The following is an 18234-nucleotide window of genomic DNA, read 5'->3' as shown; positions in this document are numbered from 1 at the left end:
TTGTTCAGGTGGTGCAGAATTTCTTGGCCAACCACAAACTATGAAGAACTAGTTGACGACATGCTCGTATCATTCAAACATGGGTTGCAGAATGTCACCTAAGATTCACTTCCTTCACTCTCATCTTGACTTCTTTCCACCCAGTTTGGGTGATGTGAGCGATGAGCATGGGGAAAGGTTCCATCAAGATATCTCTGAGATGGAGATCAGGTACCAGGGGCACTATAACGCAAACATGATGGTGACTACTGCTGGTTTCTACTGTGTGAAACCTCCATGAAGCACAAGAGCAAGTATTTGTCACACTTTTGAACTGTTCAGGCAGACTAACTGTGGACTGTATTAGTTTGAGATTCCTCATATGATTGATTTTGGTATCTGTGTCTTTTTTTTTTTTTTTTAAAGATATTTTTTTGGCCTTTTTGGCTTCATTTGATAGTTTTCCAGTGGAGACAGACAGGAAGGCAGGGAGGAGAAATGGGGGAAGACTCTTCTTCCACAGAAAATTCCTCTGAGTGCCACCTACTCAGACATGTTAACAGATGACAAAATGTTGATTAAGAATCATAAATCATAAAAAAATATATAACGGCAAAATGCAGCACTGTTGCAAAAAGGACATGTGATTAATGGCGCAGGAAAACATCTTTGGTGATTTAGAGCACACAGTGGTAAAATAAATATTTTAATCCAAGATATTTTATTGCTGAGCGTGCTCCTACTGCTGCTGTTTATTTCTAAGATGACAGCTGCACATCAAAGCTCTGAAACTTTAAACTTGACTGGTTGAACAGGTAATCTCAGTGTGTGTTCTGTGCTGCAATCCCAGCAGAGTAAAAGAGACTCAGCAGCAGATCAGAAACAAGTACAAAAACATTTCATAAATGTTCTAAATCACCAAATGAATACATCCACATTCCCGTGACAATGAGATGCACCACTTGCACATGTTTTAGCTGTAAGTTGTTGTTGCTACTTTTTTTTTTTGAACATTGTAAATTTTTATCCAAGGGCATGACCCTGGCAGCATGCGAATTTTAATATTTCGCCATGAAGCATGAAATTGCTGTAACTCAAAAACACATTGTGCAAGCTTCACCAAACTTCACTGGTTTGATAAGAGTGCCACCTAGTGGCAAGAGAAAAGGTCATGTTTTATACTTTGATGTCCTGCTCCTCCTAGTTTACCCACATTCACTCCAAAAATGTTTGGAATAAACATCAGACCTTGATGATGATTCTGTGTGAAAATTGTGGGTTTTCATTTAATGGCGCACCCTGGAGGCAGGGTAATTGATGGTTTTAGTCATGCATCCATATTTCCAGTTTTGAAATATGGATGAATGTTCCTAACAGGTGTACCTCGGGGTCTGAAGTGCAGGGAGCTGGCTTCTTTATATTTGCAAGCAATTCTAATTTAACTTTAGTTTTGTTTTTGTCAACAAATAAAGTCATTAAAATATATTTTATATACAGTACCAGAGAAAATATTTGTCTGGTACTGTAAGCTAGCACTAACAACAGAAACACAGACAGTGATATTCAAAAGTGAAGAAGCAGTCTTACCAGTAATGACCTGCAGCAGAGTCATGAAAGTCTCAGCACAGTCTGGAGCCTTCAGGTCATCCATATCACTGATATCTTTATACTGAGAGCTCCAAGCTCTTTCAGCCGAGAGCATGGCATCCATCTTCTCCACTGCCACTATATATATATACATAGAGAAATATTTTTATATTTTGAATATATTTTGAAGGTGTGTATTAACCTGCACTTTGTGAAGATGAGTCCTGACATAAACATATTTAGGGCCCGAGCACGAACTGTGCGAAGGCCCTATTGTAATTGCTTCGTTTATTAGGGCCCGAGCACGAACTGTGCGAAGGCCCTATTGTAATTGCTTCGTTTATTATTTTTATTATTATTTTTAGGGCCCGAGCACGAACTGTGCGAAGGCCCTATTGTAATTGCTTCGTTTATTATTATTAGGGCCCGAGCACGAACTGTGCGAAGGCCCTATTGTAATTTCTTCGTTTATTATTATTTTTTTTTTTTTTTTTATTATTATTATTATTCAGGCAAATGAATTGGCTTTTTGGGGGCTTTATCATATTCAAAAACTCATGAAACTTTGCACATGCGTCACACCTGGTGAAAATTTAAGTATTTTAATGGACTCGGGCAAGGGCGCGCCCAAATGGCTCGCTAGCGCCCCCTAAACTGGAGCCCCACCGCTGTGTTTCACGTACATGAATGAAACTTCATACACATGTATATCATGTCCAGGCGCACAAAAAATCCTCTTGGAGCCATGCCCTAAACCCAACAGGAAGTCCGCCATTTTGAATTAATTATGCAAATTTGGCGATTTGCAGCCCTCACGCTTTTTCTAATAACTCAGAGGTTTTAGACGTTATCATCTTCATATTTGGTTTGTCTAACCTACACCCCCAGGGGAATCTAAATCTCGAAAATGGTGAGTTTTTGCCAAGGGGGAGGGGTCCTTATGCCCCTTTGAACTTTGATCATTCGCCATGAAATTTTGATTGCCTCTCATTCATACCTACATGATCCAATGTGCATGAAACTTCTCCAGTAGGATGAGGGTGCCCCCCTGAACACATACATATGACAATATTTAATATCAGTCGTAGCGCCACCTAGTGGGAACAGGAAATGTCATATTTTACACTTGGAGGTCCAGCTCCAAGGTGGTTTAGCAGAACCATCTCAAATTTCACCTGGAAAGCCTTAAGAAGTTGGACTTACTGTGTTTTCAAAACTGTGACTTTTTGACAAAAGGGCGTGACCCTTATGGGACGGCAAAGTTCGATGATTCGCCATGAACACAAAAATGGCTGTAACTCAAACCCAACTTGCCCAATCTGGCTCAAACTTCAGTGGTGTGATAAGCACCCTGTCCTGAACACACTCATATGCATAAAGTCCATAAACGGTAGAGCGCCGCCTAGTGGCAGCTCGGAATATCTTAAAATAGCAAGTTTTTTGAGTAGCCCCGGAGCTACGTTTCATCTACATGTATGAAAATGTACAGGCTCATGTAACATCCTAAGACGTACAAAAAAGTCTCTTGGACCCATACCCCAAACCCTACAGGAAGTCGGCCATCTTCAATTGAAGGTGTCAATTTTTGCCATTTCCACGCCTGCTATTTGAACGAACTTGTCCTAGGGCATTTGACCCAGTGAGACCAAATTTGCTCCACATCATCTACACAAGTAGCCCATCAAATATTGTGGAAATCTTTACAAAATATTAAATGGCCTTATCACACCAGGCCATTGAAGTTGGCCTTCGTTTTTCTCCCTCACCACCAAAATTGTTTGTGCACTTGTTCGCACATGCTTTGTCTGATCAGGCTGAAAATTTAATCACTCATGTACACACCCAGGCTGAATCCATAACTACAGATTCAAGACTGTAGGCGCAATAGCGCCCCCTACAGAAGCGAATGAAAATTTGTATGACGTCCACATAATTAGTTTTGCTCTGAAATGCATGAAACTATCTTTCACCATTCCTTACGAAATCCTCATCAATTTGATAAGCCTCCTGCCCTGAACACATTGATATGCATAAAGTCCATAAATGTTACAGCGCCACCTACTGGCAGCTTGAAATATCATAAAATAGCATGTTTTTTAGCTAGCCCCAGAGCTACATTATATCTACAGCTCTGAAATTCTGCACACTCATGTAACATCCTAAGACGTACAAAAAAGTCTCTTGGAGCCATACTGGAAACCCTACAGGAAGTCCAGCATCTTCAATTGAAAGTGTCAATTTTTGTCAATTTTTGCCATTTTCAGGCCTGCTATTTGAATGAACTCCTCCTAGGGCATTTCAGCCAGTGAGACCAAATTGGCTCCAGATCATCTAGACAAACAGCCCATCAAATATTGTGGAAATCTTGACAAAATATTAAACGGTGTTGTCACACCAGGCCATTGAAGTTGGCTTTCATTTTTCTCAATGGCGACCAAAATTGTTTGGGCACGTGTTCGTACATGCTTTGCCCGATCTGCCTGAAAATGTAATCACTCATGTACACAGCCACTCTGAACCCATAACTATGGATTCAAGGCTATACGTAGCTGCAAGAGCGCCCCCTACAGAAGCAAATGAAATTTTGTATAGCATCCACAAACTTAGTTTCTCGGAAATGTATGAAAATGTGTTTCAACATTCTTGACATCATCCTGATCAAAACAGTCTATCAGACCCATGCCCTATTTTGCATGCTGGAGCCGTGACCCCACCCCCAAATATTCCATTGCGTCTATGCCGAGAGCAAAAGATATCTTTTCCTATAAAAGAATTCAACTTTCTACAGACCTTCTGTACACCATCACGATCACAAGACCTCCGAGTGCGGCACGGGTCGACGAGCGCCACGGGTCGACGCGCAGGGAGTGCGAGGGCCCGATATCACCGCTTGCGGTTTTAATTATTATTATTATTATTCAGGCAAATGAATTGGCTTTTTGGGGGCTTTATCATATTCAAAAACTCATGAAACTTTGCACATGCGTCACACCTGGTGAAAATTTAAGTATTTTAATGGGCTCGGGCAAGGGCGCGCCCAAATGGCTCGCTAGCGCCCCCTAAACTGGAGCCCCACCGCTGTGTTTCACGTACATGAATGAAACTTCATACACATGTATATCATGTCCAGGCGCACAAAAAATCCTCTTGGAGCCATGCCCTAAACCCAACAGGAAGTCCGCCATTTTGAATTAATTATGCAAATTTGGCGATTTGCAGCCCTCACACTTTTTCTAATAACTCAGAGGTTTTAGACGTTATCATCTTCATATTTGGTTTGTCTAACCTACACCCCCAGGGGAATCTAAATCTCGAAAATGGTGAGTTTTTGCCAAGGGGGAGGGGTCCTTATGCCCCTTTGAACTTTGATCATTCGCCATGAAATTTTGATTGCCTCTCATTCATACCTACATGATCCAATGTGCATCAAACTTCTCCAGTAGGATGAGGGTGCCCCCCTGAACACATACATATGACAATATTTAATATCAGTCGCAGCGCCACCTAGTGGGAACAGGAAATGTCATATTTTACACTTGGAGGTCCAGCTCCAAGGTGGTTTAGCAGAACCATCTCAAATTTCACCTGGAAAGCCTTAAGAAGTTGGACTTACTGTGTTTTCAAAACTGTGACTTTTTGACAAAAGGGCGTGACCCTTATGGGACGGCAAAGTTCGATGATTCGCCATGAACACAAAAATGGCTGTAACTCAAAGCCAACTTGCCCAATCTGGCTCAAACTGCAGTGGTGTGATAAGCATGCTGCCCTGAACACACTGATATGCATAAAGTCCATAAACGTTAGAGCGCCGCCTAGTGGCAGCTCGGAATATCTTAAAATAGCAAGTTTTTTGAGTAGCCCCGGAGCTACGTTTTATCTACATCTATGAAAATGTACATGCTCATGTAACATACTAAGACGTACAAAAAAGTCTCTTGGACCCATACCCTAAACCCTACAGGAAGTCGGCCATCTTCAATTGAAGGTGTCAATTTTTGCGATTTCCACGCCTGCTATTTGAACGAACTTGTCCTAGGGCATTTCACCCAGTGACACCAAATTGGCTCCAGATCATCTACACAAGTAGCCCATCAAAAGTTATTCATGGTTTTGTAGAATATTGAACGGTGTTGCCATGGCAACCCTCTGAATTTGGACTTTTTTCAATTTCAAATTCACAGAGATTCTAAACATCAGCCCCTGGGCTGTGCTTTCTCTATGTACCTGAAAATGTGCCTGCTGATGTAAGATGCTAACGTCTACAAAAAAGTCTCTTGGACCGATAGCCGAAACCCAACAGGAAGTCAGCCACGTTCACTTTAAAGTGTCATTTTTGCAGCATTTTTCGCCTTTTTCAGGCCTTTTTGCCTCAACTCCTCCTAGGGCATTTGACCCAGTGAGACCAAAATGGCTCCAGATCATCCACACAAGTAGCCCATCAACACATATTCATGGTTTTGTAGAATATTGAACGGTGTTGCCGTAGCAACCCTCTGAATTTGGACTTTTTTTCCATTTCAGGCCCACATAGGTTCTAAACATCAGCCCCAGGGCAGTGCTTGGTCTGTGTACCTGAAATCGTGCATGCTGAAGTAACATCCTAAGACGTACAAAAAAGTCTCTTGGACCGATAGCCGAAATCCAACAGGAAGCCTCACATGTTCTAATTAAGGTGTCATTTTTGCAGCATTTTTCACATTTTTCAGGCCTGCTATTTGAATCATCTTCTACTACAGCTTTTCATCCAGTCACACCAAAATGGCTCCAGATCATCTACACAAGTAGCCCATCAAAAGATATTCATGGTTTTGTAGAATATTGAACGGTGTTGCCGTAGCAACCCTCTAAATGTGGGATTTTACTCATATACCACAGTGCACCAAATTGTTACATCTCTGACATACATTGTCCGATGTGCCTCAAACTTCACAGGCTTAATGGGAGGGTAAGGGAGACCGGACACACCCCTCTATCAGCTTTGTTTCACACTCATAACGCCACCTAGTGGCAACAGGAAATCAGTAGGACACTGATACTCATCATCCTATGGTCATTACAGTTTCATTGATGGCTGCAGGCATTACATAGAGCATTGTGACATATTAATTAGTGGGCACTCACCGACGCCACCTAGTGGAAGCGGGAGACGATCGACGCGAAGTACGGCTAGCCTGCTGAGCCGTCAGCAGCCGGGTGAGCCAGCTACTCTCTCGTCTGCGAGAACCTCCGAGCGCGGTTCGGCTGGAGCGTGCCACGGGTCGACGCGCGGCTTGGCTGGAGCGCGCCAGGGGTCGACGCGCGCCGGGTGCGAGGGCCCGCTCATCGCCGCTTGCGGCTTTAATTATTATTATTTTTATTATTATTCAGGCAAATGAATTGGCTTTTTGGGGGCTTTATCATATTCAAAAACTCATGAAACTTTGCACATGCGTCACACCTGGTGAAAATTTAAGTGTTTTAATGGGCTCGGGCAAGGGCGCGCCCAAATGGCTCGCTAGCGCCCCCTAAACTGGAGCCCCACCGCTGTGTTTCACGTACATGAATGAAACTTCATACACATGTATATCATGTCCAGGCGCACAAAAAATCCTCTTGGAGCCATGCCCTAAACCCAACAGGAAGTCCGCTATTTTGAATTAATTATGCAAATTTGGCGATTTGCAGCCCTCACACTTTTTCTAATAACTCAGAGGTTTTATACGTTATCATCTTCATATTTGGTTTGTCTAACCTACACCCCCAGGGGAATCTAAATCTCGAAAATGGTGAGTTTTTGCCAAGGGGGAGGGGTCCTTATGCCCCTTTGAACTTTGATCATTCGCCATGAAATTTTGATTGCCTCTCATTCATACCTACATGATCCAATGTGCATCAAACTTCTCCAGTAGGATGAGGGTGCCCCCCTGAACACATACATATGACAATATTTAATATCAGTCGCAGCGCCACCTAGTGGGAACAGGAAATGTCATATTTTACACTTGGAGGTCCAGCTCCAAGGTGGTTTAGCAGAACCATCTCAAATTTCACCTGGAAAGCCTTAAGAAGTTGGACTTACTGTGTTTTCAAAACTGTGAGTTTTTGGCAAAAGGGCGTGACCCTTATGGGACGGCAAAGTTCGATGATTCGCCATGAACACATAAATGGCTGTAACTCAAAGCCAACTTGCCCAATCTGGCTCAAACTTCAGTGGTGTGATAAGCATGCTGCCCTGAACACACTCATATGCATAAAGTCCATAAACGTTAGAGCGCCGCCTAGTGGCAGCTCGGAATATCTTAAAATAGCAAGTTTTTTGAGTAGCCCCGGAGCTACGTTTTATCTACATGTATGAAAATGTACATGCTCATGTAACATACTAAGACGTACAAAAAAGTCTCTTGGACCCATACCCTAAACCCTACAGGAAGTCGGCCATCTTCAATTGAAGGTGTCAATTTTTGCGATTTCCACGCCTGCTATTTGAACGAACTTGTCCTAGGGCATTTCACCCACTGACACCAAATTGGCTCCAGATCATCTACACAAGTAGCCCATCAAAAGTTATTCAGGGTTTTGTAGAATATTGAACGGTGTTGCCATGGCAACCCTCTGAATTTGGACTTTTTTCAATTTCAAATTCACAGAGATTCTAAACATCAGCCCCTGGGCTGTGCTTTCTCTATGTACCTGAAAATGTGCCTGCTGATGTAAGATGCTAACATCTACAAAAAACTCTCTTGGACCGATAGCCGAAACCCAACAGGAAGTCAGCCACGTTCACTTTAAAGTGTCATTTTTGCAGCATTTTTCGCCTTTTTCAGGCCTTTTTGCCTCAACTCCTCCTAGGGCATTTGACCCAGTGAGACCAAAATGGCTCCAGATCATCCACACAAGTAGCCCATCAAAAGATATTCATGGTTTTGTAGAATATTGAACGGTGTTGCCGTAGCAACCCTCTGAATTTGGACTTTTTTTCCATTTCAGGCCCAGATAGGTTCTAAACATCAGCCCCAGGGCAGTGCTTGGTCTGTGTACCTGAAATCGTGCATGCTGAAGTAACATCCTAAGACGTACAAAAAAGTCTCTTGGACCGATAGCCGAAATCCAACAGGAAGCCTGACATGTTCTAATTAAGGTGTCATTTTTGCAGCATTTTTCACATTTTTCAGGCCTGCTATTTGAATCATCTTCTACTACAGCTTTTCATCCAGTCACACCAAAATGGCTCCAGATCATCTACACAAGTAGCCCATCAAAAGATATTCATGGTTTTGTAGAATATTGAACGGTGTTGCCGTAGCAACCCTCTAAATGTGGGATTTTACTCATATACCACAGTGCACCAAATTGTTACATCTCTGACATACATTGTCCGATGTGCCTCAAACTTCACAGGCTTAATGGGAGGGTAAGGGAGACCGGACACACCCCTCTATCAGCTTTGTTTCACACTCATAACGCCACCTAGTGGCAACAGGAAATCAGTAGGACACTGATACTCATCATCCTATGGTCATTACAGTTTCATTGATGGCTGCAGGCATTACATAGAGCATTGTGACATATTAATTAGTGGGCACTCACCGACGCCACCTAGTGGAAGCGGGAGACGATCGACGCGAAGTACGGCTAGCCTGCTGAGCCGTCAGCAGCCGGGTGAGCCAGCTACTCTCTCGTCTGCGAGAACCTCCGAGCGCGGTTCGGCTGGAGCGTGCCACGGGTCGACGCGCGGCTTGGCTGGAGCGCGCCAGGGGTCGACGCGCGCCGGGTGCGAGGGCCCGCTCATCGCCGCTTGCGGCTTTAATTATTATTATTTTTATTATTATTCAGGCAAATGAATTGGCTTTTTGGGGGCTTTATCATATTCAAAAACTCATGAAACTTTGCACATGCGTCACACCTGGTGAAAATTTAAGTATTTTAATGGGCTCGGGCAAGGGCGCGCCCAAATGGCTCGCTAGCGCCCCCTAAACTGGAGCCCCACCGCTGTGTTTCACGTACATGAATGAAACTTCATACACATGTATATCATGTCCAGGCGCACAAAAAATCCTCTTGGAGCCATGCCCTAAACCCAACAGGAAGTCCGCCATTTTGAATTAATTATGCAAATTTGGCGATTTGCAGCCCTCACACTTTTTCTAATAACTCAGAGGTTTTAGACGTTATCATCTTCATATTTGGTTTGTCTAACCTACACCCCCAGGGGAATCAAATCTCGAAAATGGTGAGTTTTTGCCAAGGGGGAGGGGTCCTTATGCCCCTTTGAACTTTGATCATTCGCCATGAAATTTTGATTGCCTCTCATTCATACCTACATGAACCAATGTGCATCAAACTTCTCCAGTAGGATGAGGGTGCCCCCCTGAACACATACATATGACAATATTTAATATCAGTCGCAGCGCCACCTAGTGGGAACAGGAAATGTCATATTTTACACTTGGAGGTCCAGCTCCAAGGTGGTTTAGCAGAACTATCTCAAATTTCACCTGGAAAGCCTTAAGAACTTGGACTTACTGTGTTTTCAAAACTGTGAGTTTTTGACAAAAGGGCGTGACCCTTATGGGACGGCAAAGTTCGATGATTCGCCATGAACACAAAAATGGCTGTAACTCAAACCCAACTTGCCCAATTTGGCTCAAACTTCAGTGGTGTGATAAGCACCCTGTCCGGAACACACTCATATGCATAAAGTCCAAAAACGGTAGAGCGCCGCCTAGTGGCAGCTCGGAATATCTTAAAATAGCAAGTTTTTTGAGTAGCCCCGGAGCTACGTTTTATCTACATGTATGAAAATGTACATGCTCATGTAACATACTAAGACGTACAAAAAAGTCTCTTGGACCCATACCCCAAACCCTACAGGAAGTCGGCCATCTTCACTTGAAGGTGTCAATTTTTGCGATTTCCACGCCTGCTATTTGAACGAACTTGTCCTAGGGCATTTCACCCACTGACACCAAATTGGCTCCAGATCATCTACACAAGTAGCCCATCAAAAGTTATTCATGGTTTTGTAGAATATTGAACGGTGTTTCCATGGCAACCCTCTGAATTTGGACTTTTTTCAATTTCAAATTCACAGAGATTCTAAACATCAGCCCCTGGGCTGTGCTTTCTCTGTGTATCTGAAAATGTGCCTGCTGATGTAAGATGCTAACATCTACAAAAAAGTCTCTTGGACCGATAGCCGAAACCCAACAGGAAGTCAGCCACGTTCACTTTAAAGTGTCATTTTTGCAGCATTTTTCGCCTTTTTCAGGCCTTTTTGCCTCAACTCCTCCTAGGGCATTTGACCCAGTGAGACCAAAATGGCTCCAGATCATCCACACAAGTAGCCCATCAAAAGATATTCATGGTTTTGTAGAATATTGAACGCTGTTGCCGTAGCAACCCTCTGAATTTGGACTTTTTTTCCATTTCAGGCCCAGATAGGTTCTAAACATCAGCCCCAGGGCAGTGCTTGGTCTGTGTACCTGAAATCGTGCATGCTGAAGTAACATCCTAAGACGTACAAAAAAGTCTCTTGGACCGATAGCCGAAATCCAACAGGAAGCCTGACATGTTCTAATTAAGGTGTCATTTTTGCAGCATTTTTCACATTTTTCAGGCCTGCTATTTGAATCATCTTCTACTACAGCTTTTCATCCAGTCACACCAAAATGGCTCCAGATCATCTACACAAGTAGCCCATCAAAAGATATTCATGGTTTTGTAGAATATTGAACGGTGTTGCCGTAGCAACCCTCTAAATGTGGGATTTTACTCATATACCACAGTGCACCAAATTGTTACATCTCTGACATACATTGTCCGATCTGCCTCAAACTTCACAGGCTTAATGGGAGGGTAAGGGAGACCGGACACACCCCTCTATCAGCTTTGTTTCACACTCATAACGCCACCTAGTGGCAACAGGAAATCAGTAGGACACTGATACTCATCATCCTATGGTCATTACAGTTTCATTGATGGCTGCAGGCATTACATAGAGCATTGTGACATATTAATTAGTGGGCACTCACCGACGCCACCTACTGGAAGCGGGAGACGATCGACGCGAAGTACGGCTAGCCTGCTGAGCCGTCAGCAGCCGGGTGAGCCAGCTACTCTCTCGTCTGCGAGAACCTCCGAGCGCGGTTCGGCTGGAGCGTGCCACGGGTCGACGCGCGGCTTGGCTGGAGCGCGCCAGGGGTCGACGCGCGCCGGGTGCGAGGGCCCGCTCATCGCCGCTTGCGGCTTTAATTATTATATGGAATTGCTGACACAAAGATGAGTGTAGAAAACACTTTTAGGCAGTACTACACCAACTTCTGTGACTACAATACAGTGGTCCAAGAGATGCTGTTCAACAAATGTGACCCTGTGCAAGTGTTTGTTCAGTCTTACCACATAACCAAGCATTTGACTGCCACTAACTCTACCATTAACATCCATCCATCCATTCATTCTCTTCCGCTTATCCGGGGTCAGGTTGCGGGGGCAGGAGCCTAAGCAGAGAAGCCCAGGCTTCCCTCTCCCCAGCCACATCCACCAGCTCATCCGGAGGGACCCCAAGGTGTTCCCAGGCCAGCCGAGAGATATAATCTCTCCAGCGTGTCCTGGGTCTACCACGGGGCCTCCTCCTGGTGGGACATGCCCGGAACACCTCACCCAAGAGGCGGCCAGGAGGCATCCTAATCAGATGCCCGAGCCACCTCAACTGGCTCCTTTCGATGTGGAGGAGCAGCGGCTCTACTCTGAGCCCCTCCCGGATGGCCACACTGCTCACCATAGCTCTAAGGGAGAGGCCAGCCACCCTTCGAAGGAAACTCATTTCTGCTGCTTGTATTCGCGATCTTATTCTTTCGGTCACTACCCAAAGCTCGTGACCATAGGTGAGGGTAGGAACGTAGATCGACCGGTAAATCGAGAGCTTCGCTTTTACACTAAGCTCCCTCTTCACCACGACAGACCGGTGCAGTGTTCGCATCACTGCAGAAGCAGCCCCGATCTGTCAGTCGATCTCTCGCTCCCTTCTCCCATCACTCGTGAACAAGACCCCGAGACACTTGAACTCCTCCACTTGGGGCAAGAACTCGTTCCTGAGCCGGAGAGGGCGCTCCACCCTTTTCCAGCTGAGGACCATGGGCTCAGACTTAGAGGTGCTGATTCTCATGCCGGCCGCTTCACACTCGGCTGCGAACCGTTCCACTGCGAGCTACAGGCCACCCCCTGATTAAGCCAACAGGACCGCATCATCTGCAAAGAGCAGAGATGAGACTCTGAGGCCACCAAGGAAGAAGCCTTCCGCCACCTGGCTATGCCTAGAAGTTCCGTCCATAAAAATTATGAACAGAATCAGTGACAAAGGGCAGCCCTGACGGAGTCCAACACCCACAGGAAACGACTCCGACTTATTACCGGCTATAAGGACCAAGCTCTCACTGCGGTTGTACAGACATTGAATGGCCCGCAACAATGGGCCAGACACCCCATACTCCTGCAGGACCTCCCAAAGGATACCCCGAGGGACACGGTCAAATGCCTTCTCCAAGTCCACAAAGAACATGTAGACTGGTTGGGCAAACTCCCACGCACACTCGAATATCCTTTAGAGGAAAAAGAGCTGGTCCAGCGTTCCACGACCAGGACGAAAACTGCATTGTTCCTCCTGAATCCGAGGTTCGACTAACGGACGCACCCTCCTTTCGAGCACCATGGCATAGACCTTTCTGGGGAGGCTGAGGAGTGTGATCCCCCGAAAGTTGGAGCACACCCTCCGGTCTCCCTTCTTAAAGATGGGGACCACCACCCCGGTCTGCCAATCCAATGGCACTGCCCCAGATCTCCACGCGATGTTTCAGAGGCATGTCAACCAAGACAGCCCTACAACATCCAGAGCCTTCAGGAACTCAGGGCGAATCTCGTCCACCCCAGGGGCCCTGCCACCAAGGAGTTGTTTAACTACCTCAGTGACCTCACCCCCAGTGATGTTCAAGTCATCTCCCTCGTCCCCAGACTCTGCTTCCACTACAGAAGGCGTGTCAGTGGGATTCCGGAGGTCCTCGAAGTATTCCTTCCACCGTCCGACTATAGCCTCAGTTGAAGTCAGCAGCACCCCACCCGCACTATAAACCGTGTGAGTGGAGCACTGCTTTCCCCTCCTGAGTCGCCTGACGGTTTGCCAGAATCGCTTCGATGCCGTCCGAAAGTCTTTTTCCATAGCCTCGCCGAACTCCTCCCACACCCGAGTTTTTGCTTCGGCCACTACCCGAGCTGCATTCCGCTTGGCCTGCCGATACCTGTCAGCTGCCTCCGGAGTCCCACAGGCTAACCAAGCCCGATAGGACTCTTTCTTCAGCTTGATTGCTCCCTTCACCTCCGGTGACCACCATCTGGTTCGGGGGTTACCACGACAGGCACCAACCACCTTGCAGCCACAGCTCTGAGCAGCCGCCTCAACAATGGAGGTGCGGAACATGGTCCATTCGGACTCAATGTCCTCAGCCTCCCTCGGAATGTTGTCGAAGTTCTGCCGGAGGAGGGAGTTGAAGATCTCCCGGACTGGGGCTTCTGCCAGGCGTTCCCAGCGCACCCTCACAATACGTTTAGGTGCGCCAGGTCTGTCCAGCATCTTTCCCCGCCACCTGATCCAACTCACCACCAGGTGGTGATCAGTTGACAGCTCAGCTCCTCTCTTCACCCGAGTGTCCAGAACATACGGCCGCAGATCTGATGATACGATTACAAAATCGATCATCGACCTGCGACCTAGGGTGTCCTGGTGCCATGTGCACTTATGGACATCCTTATATTCGAACATGGTGTTCGTTATGGACAAACTGTGGTTTGCACAGAAGTCCAACAACAAAGCACCATTCGGGTTCAGATCGGGCAGGCCGCTCCTCCCAATCACGCCCCTCCAGGTCTCACTGTCATTGCCCACATGAGCGTTGAAGTCTCCCAGCAAGACTATGGAGTCACCAGATGGAGCACTCTCCAGCACCCCGCCCAGCGACTCCAAAAAGGGTGGGTATTCTGAACTGTCATTTGGTGCATAAGCGCAAACAACAGTCAGGACCTGTTCCCCAGCCCGAAAGAGCAGGGAAACTACCCTCTTGTCCACCGGTGAAAACTCCGACGTACAGGCAGCAAGCCGGGGGGATACAAGAATACCCACCCCAGCTCGCCGCCTCAACACTCAGCCTCAATGTTGAGGCTGAGTGTTGGGGAGAAGTGGGGCCCTATTTTGAATCTCTGTGGGCAGCCTCTGAGGACATATTAATATTAATTTTATTCATTTTAAACCATTTAGAGGTGGATTTTGTCTTGCTTTCCAATGCAGTTGCACTTGGGCTTCAACTTACATAATGATGACTTGCTGCTGTCTTTCAGGATCTTCTGTCCAACAGCAGAATTAATGTTTCCCTCAAGTTTCCTTGAGGAACATCTCAACTATATTACACTGCCTCCTTCATGTTTGACTGTAATTATTTTTATAGTATTTTGAGGCACGAGTCAGTGCAGCAGCAAATCAGAAAATACTAAAAACAAACACATTGTCACAGTGGATTTAAGGTGTAGATTATAACTCTATTACCTGTAACATCACAGTTTTTTCTCCAGAGATTTTTTAAAAATATATTGAACCAAGAGAGTTTTCATGATGATCCAAGTCACAAAAGAAGTCCAGTTAAAATGAATGGCACAAAAATTTTACTTTGTCTTTTTAATAGACTCGTTTAAATGGTGTCAAAGTCAAAGTCAGATTTATTGTCGAATCTGCAATATGTACAAGACATACACAGGATTGAAATGCCATTACTCTCAGACCCATGGTGCAACAATAAACAGTAAACATTTAACTAACCATCAATAATATTAGCATAATAAATAAATAAGAATGTGTGACACATATATGAGAAGAAAAATGACAAAATTAATACAAGTAATAAAACTGATTAATTTTGTCATTCATTTGTACATTTAAACCCTGCGACAGACAGTTTGGAGGTGTATTAGGGTCCAGTGAAACTGATCAGAGCTCATTTAAATCAAAATCTGATTGGAGTTAATACTGAAAAAACAAAGGAGTCAGAGAAAAAATTGGGACAGGCATTAATTGAGGTAACAAAGTACCATAATATTCTTAAACTCACTCTTCTTTTCCATAGTCAGCCACTTCTGAAGGACTGCATCCTCAAGCAAGAGATGAAGCACCCCAGGTAGCACTGCTGGGTATGAAAGGTTGCTTCGCAGCTCCTTCTCAAATTGCAGCACCTCTTCCATCAAGTGACAGAAGAGCACATCATCATAGAGCAGCTTAGAAGCATCACTGGCCACTTTCTCTTGGACTAGAGACAGCAGGCCTCGACACAGCTCCACCTAGATGCACAGACACACACTCATAAGTTTCAGACAACAACTAGTTAACATGAAGGCTAAGGTTGGACGATCTGGACTATAGTCTGATTGTCACCTTGTGAGATCAACAACAGGTGATGTCATCAGCTGGGTAGAGGGTGGGGTGGGGTGGGCTGGAGCTGGATTGGAAAATATGCCGTGCACAACTGTTGTTGTAACGGTCAAAGCTGTTATTAATAGTGTGAGATGCACCCTACCTCATTTGGTGCATTATAAAAGGAAGATTTTTGTGAACGAGTATTGCTGTTCTCCTTTTGTTTAATAGCTAAACTTAAGCAATAAACCCGTCCTGCCCCGTCTCTCCTGAGCTGTTTATGCTCCCCATGGGACAGTTTCCTGTAAGAAGGCAGCACTCACCTTCTGCTTAATCGGATGACCCAGGCCTCTGACAGTAAAAGTTATAAGCAGGATTTTAAATGAAGTTGTCTGTTTGTAAATGATTACAGTGGAGTGCTCGCTCCAGTCATCAATATAAGTGAAAAACCAAAATAAAAAAACATAACCCTAACCATCTCACTATCAAGTCATTTGTGCAGAGAAGCCAAGTATCAGTTTAGACTGATGGACTTTGAGATGATAAGCATGTGTACTTATTTGAAAACTCACGTCTTCAGTTAAACCTGTAATTTATTCAGCAGTGATACTTTTGTCGAATTCCTCTGCTTCTTGTGGCGAGGCCAGCAGGTCTTTATACAGCATGCTCAGCTTACATGGATGGAGGTGAAATCCAAAAACAGCTTCTTCACATTGTTGAACTGCCGGATGGTTTCAGCTGAGAGATCCTGGACAGGTCATGAGTGATGTCCTGTTGTCTTGCAGAGCGGAGGACGAACTCCTTGTCCTGACAGCTGAGAAAGCATATGAGGACAGCTCTGTGCTGATTCAGCTTTATTGGTCCCAATGTGTGGCGAACTCTTTCCAATGTGAAGGACTTGTTGGGACCCAGACCCAGCCACTGTGGCAGCATGTCATGGTCAAACTCTAGAAGAGGACGTCAGCCCTCCGCTCCCTCTTTTGCGTCAATTCCACCTGTTCTTCGTTGTAGTTATGCAAGACTCCGTTTCCTCAATTCATTTTTCATTTGCAGAAACATTGCTCATTGTGACCCCCAAGTTGTTCTCTAAAGTTGTGATGGTGTTTGCCATTTCGTGTTTAACAATCCTGCCCAGCTTTGACCCAAACTCTGAGCAGAGTGCTTTTAGTTCAGTTAGCACGTTGGCTACGTTGGCCAAGTTGCTACCTTCTGTGGTCTCAACCTTCGGTGGTCTCAACCATCGGTGCTGCTTTCGTGCTTCGTGAGCTTGTCTTGCTCAATCTTGCACCTTGAGGTGACTGTTGTGATTTGTGCTATATAAATAAAATTGAATTGAAATTAATTGGATTAATCTGTTGAAAATGTCGCACTCTTTGACTGAGGATGACGTGTTCAAGCCGCAATTGTCTGTGGTTTTGTGTGCAAAGTTGCAGGAGTTTACAAACTATGCTACCATCTTCATCCGGGTCATGTGACTACCCCCAAGTCCATCAATTCTGACAAGATCTCCAACACCACTGACTGACGGAGCCTCCACTGTGGTTTAATGACAGCTGTCAACACTCTGTTGTACATGCCCAATTCTGAAAAAGTTGTGTAAAATGTAAATGAAACTAGGTATAAAACGAGCATCTTAGAGAGGCAGAGCTTCTCAGAATTTCACCAATTTGCAGAAAACTGCATCTACAAACTGTGAAACAATCCCAGAATAATGCTCCTCAATGTAAAATTGCTGAGACTTTCAATATCTCATCATTTATGGAACATAATATCCTCAAATGATTCTGAGAATCTGTAGCACAAAGGCCGTTGACCAAAAATCATTAATAGATTTTCTTTTCTTGTAGAAATCATCTGTTAGGATAGTTCTTCTTGCTGCTCCCTTTAGAGGTTGCCACCACAGATCATCTGCCTCCATCTCACCCTATCCCAGCACCCTCTTCTTCACCTCTCATTTGCCTGCCTGACCTCATCTGTCAGCCTGTCCATCACCACTGCAAACAAGAAGGGACTCACAGCAGATCCCTGATGCAATCCCACCCCCACCTTGAACCCATCCATCATTCAATCAACACTGTCTCACTGTCCTGAAGGGCTGTCCTGCAGATTCAGTTTGGGCGGCTGCAGAGAGCCTTCTGTTCTTTAAGTTGTTTTAAATTTAGATCTAAAGATTCAAATAAAGACCCTGAAGAAACAACGTGTTCAATAAAGTATGAGAGTCACATTTTCAGTCTTTTATGATA

At 45.0% G+C, this 18234-nt stretch overlaps 1 protein-coding gene across 1 annotated transcript in view; it reads right to left on the bottom strand.

Annotated features, from left to right (window-relative positions):
• The window catches only part of rint1 (RAD50 interactor 1), a 51183-nt gene that overhangs the window by 9923 nt on the left and 23026 nt on the right, over positions 1 to 18234 (bottom strand). Inside the window, exons 8-9 of the mRNA XM_030720674.1 lie at positions 15693 to 15918; positions 1567 to 1704 (exon numbers count right to left, since the gene is read on the bottom strand). Coding sequence (XP_030576534.1) covers positions 1567 to 1704; positions 15693 to 15918 — 364 coding nt within the window. The remainder of the gene's footprint in view (positions 1 to 1566; positions 1705 to 15692; positions 15919 to 18234) is intronic.

Source organism: Archocentrus centrarchus, chromosome 23 (genome assembly GCF_007364275.1).
Source record: "Archocentrus centrarchus isolate MPI-CPG fArcCen1 chromosome 23, fArcCen1, whole genome shotgun sequence".
Classification (NCBI taxonomy): domain Eukaryota; kingdom Metazoa; phylum Chordata; class Actinopteri; order Cichliformes; family Cichlidae; genus Archocentrus; species Archocentrus centrarchus.
This window is presented reverse-complemented; position numbering and strand designations above follow the sequence as displayed.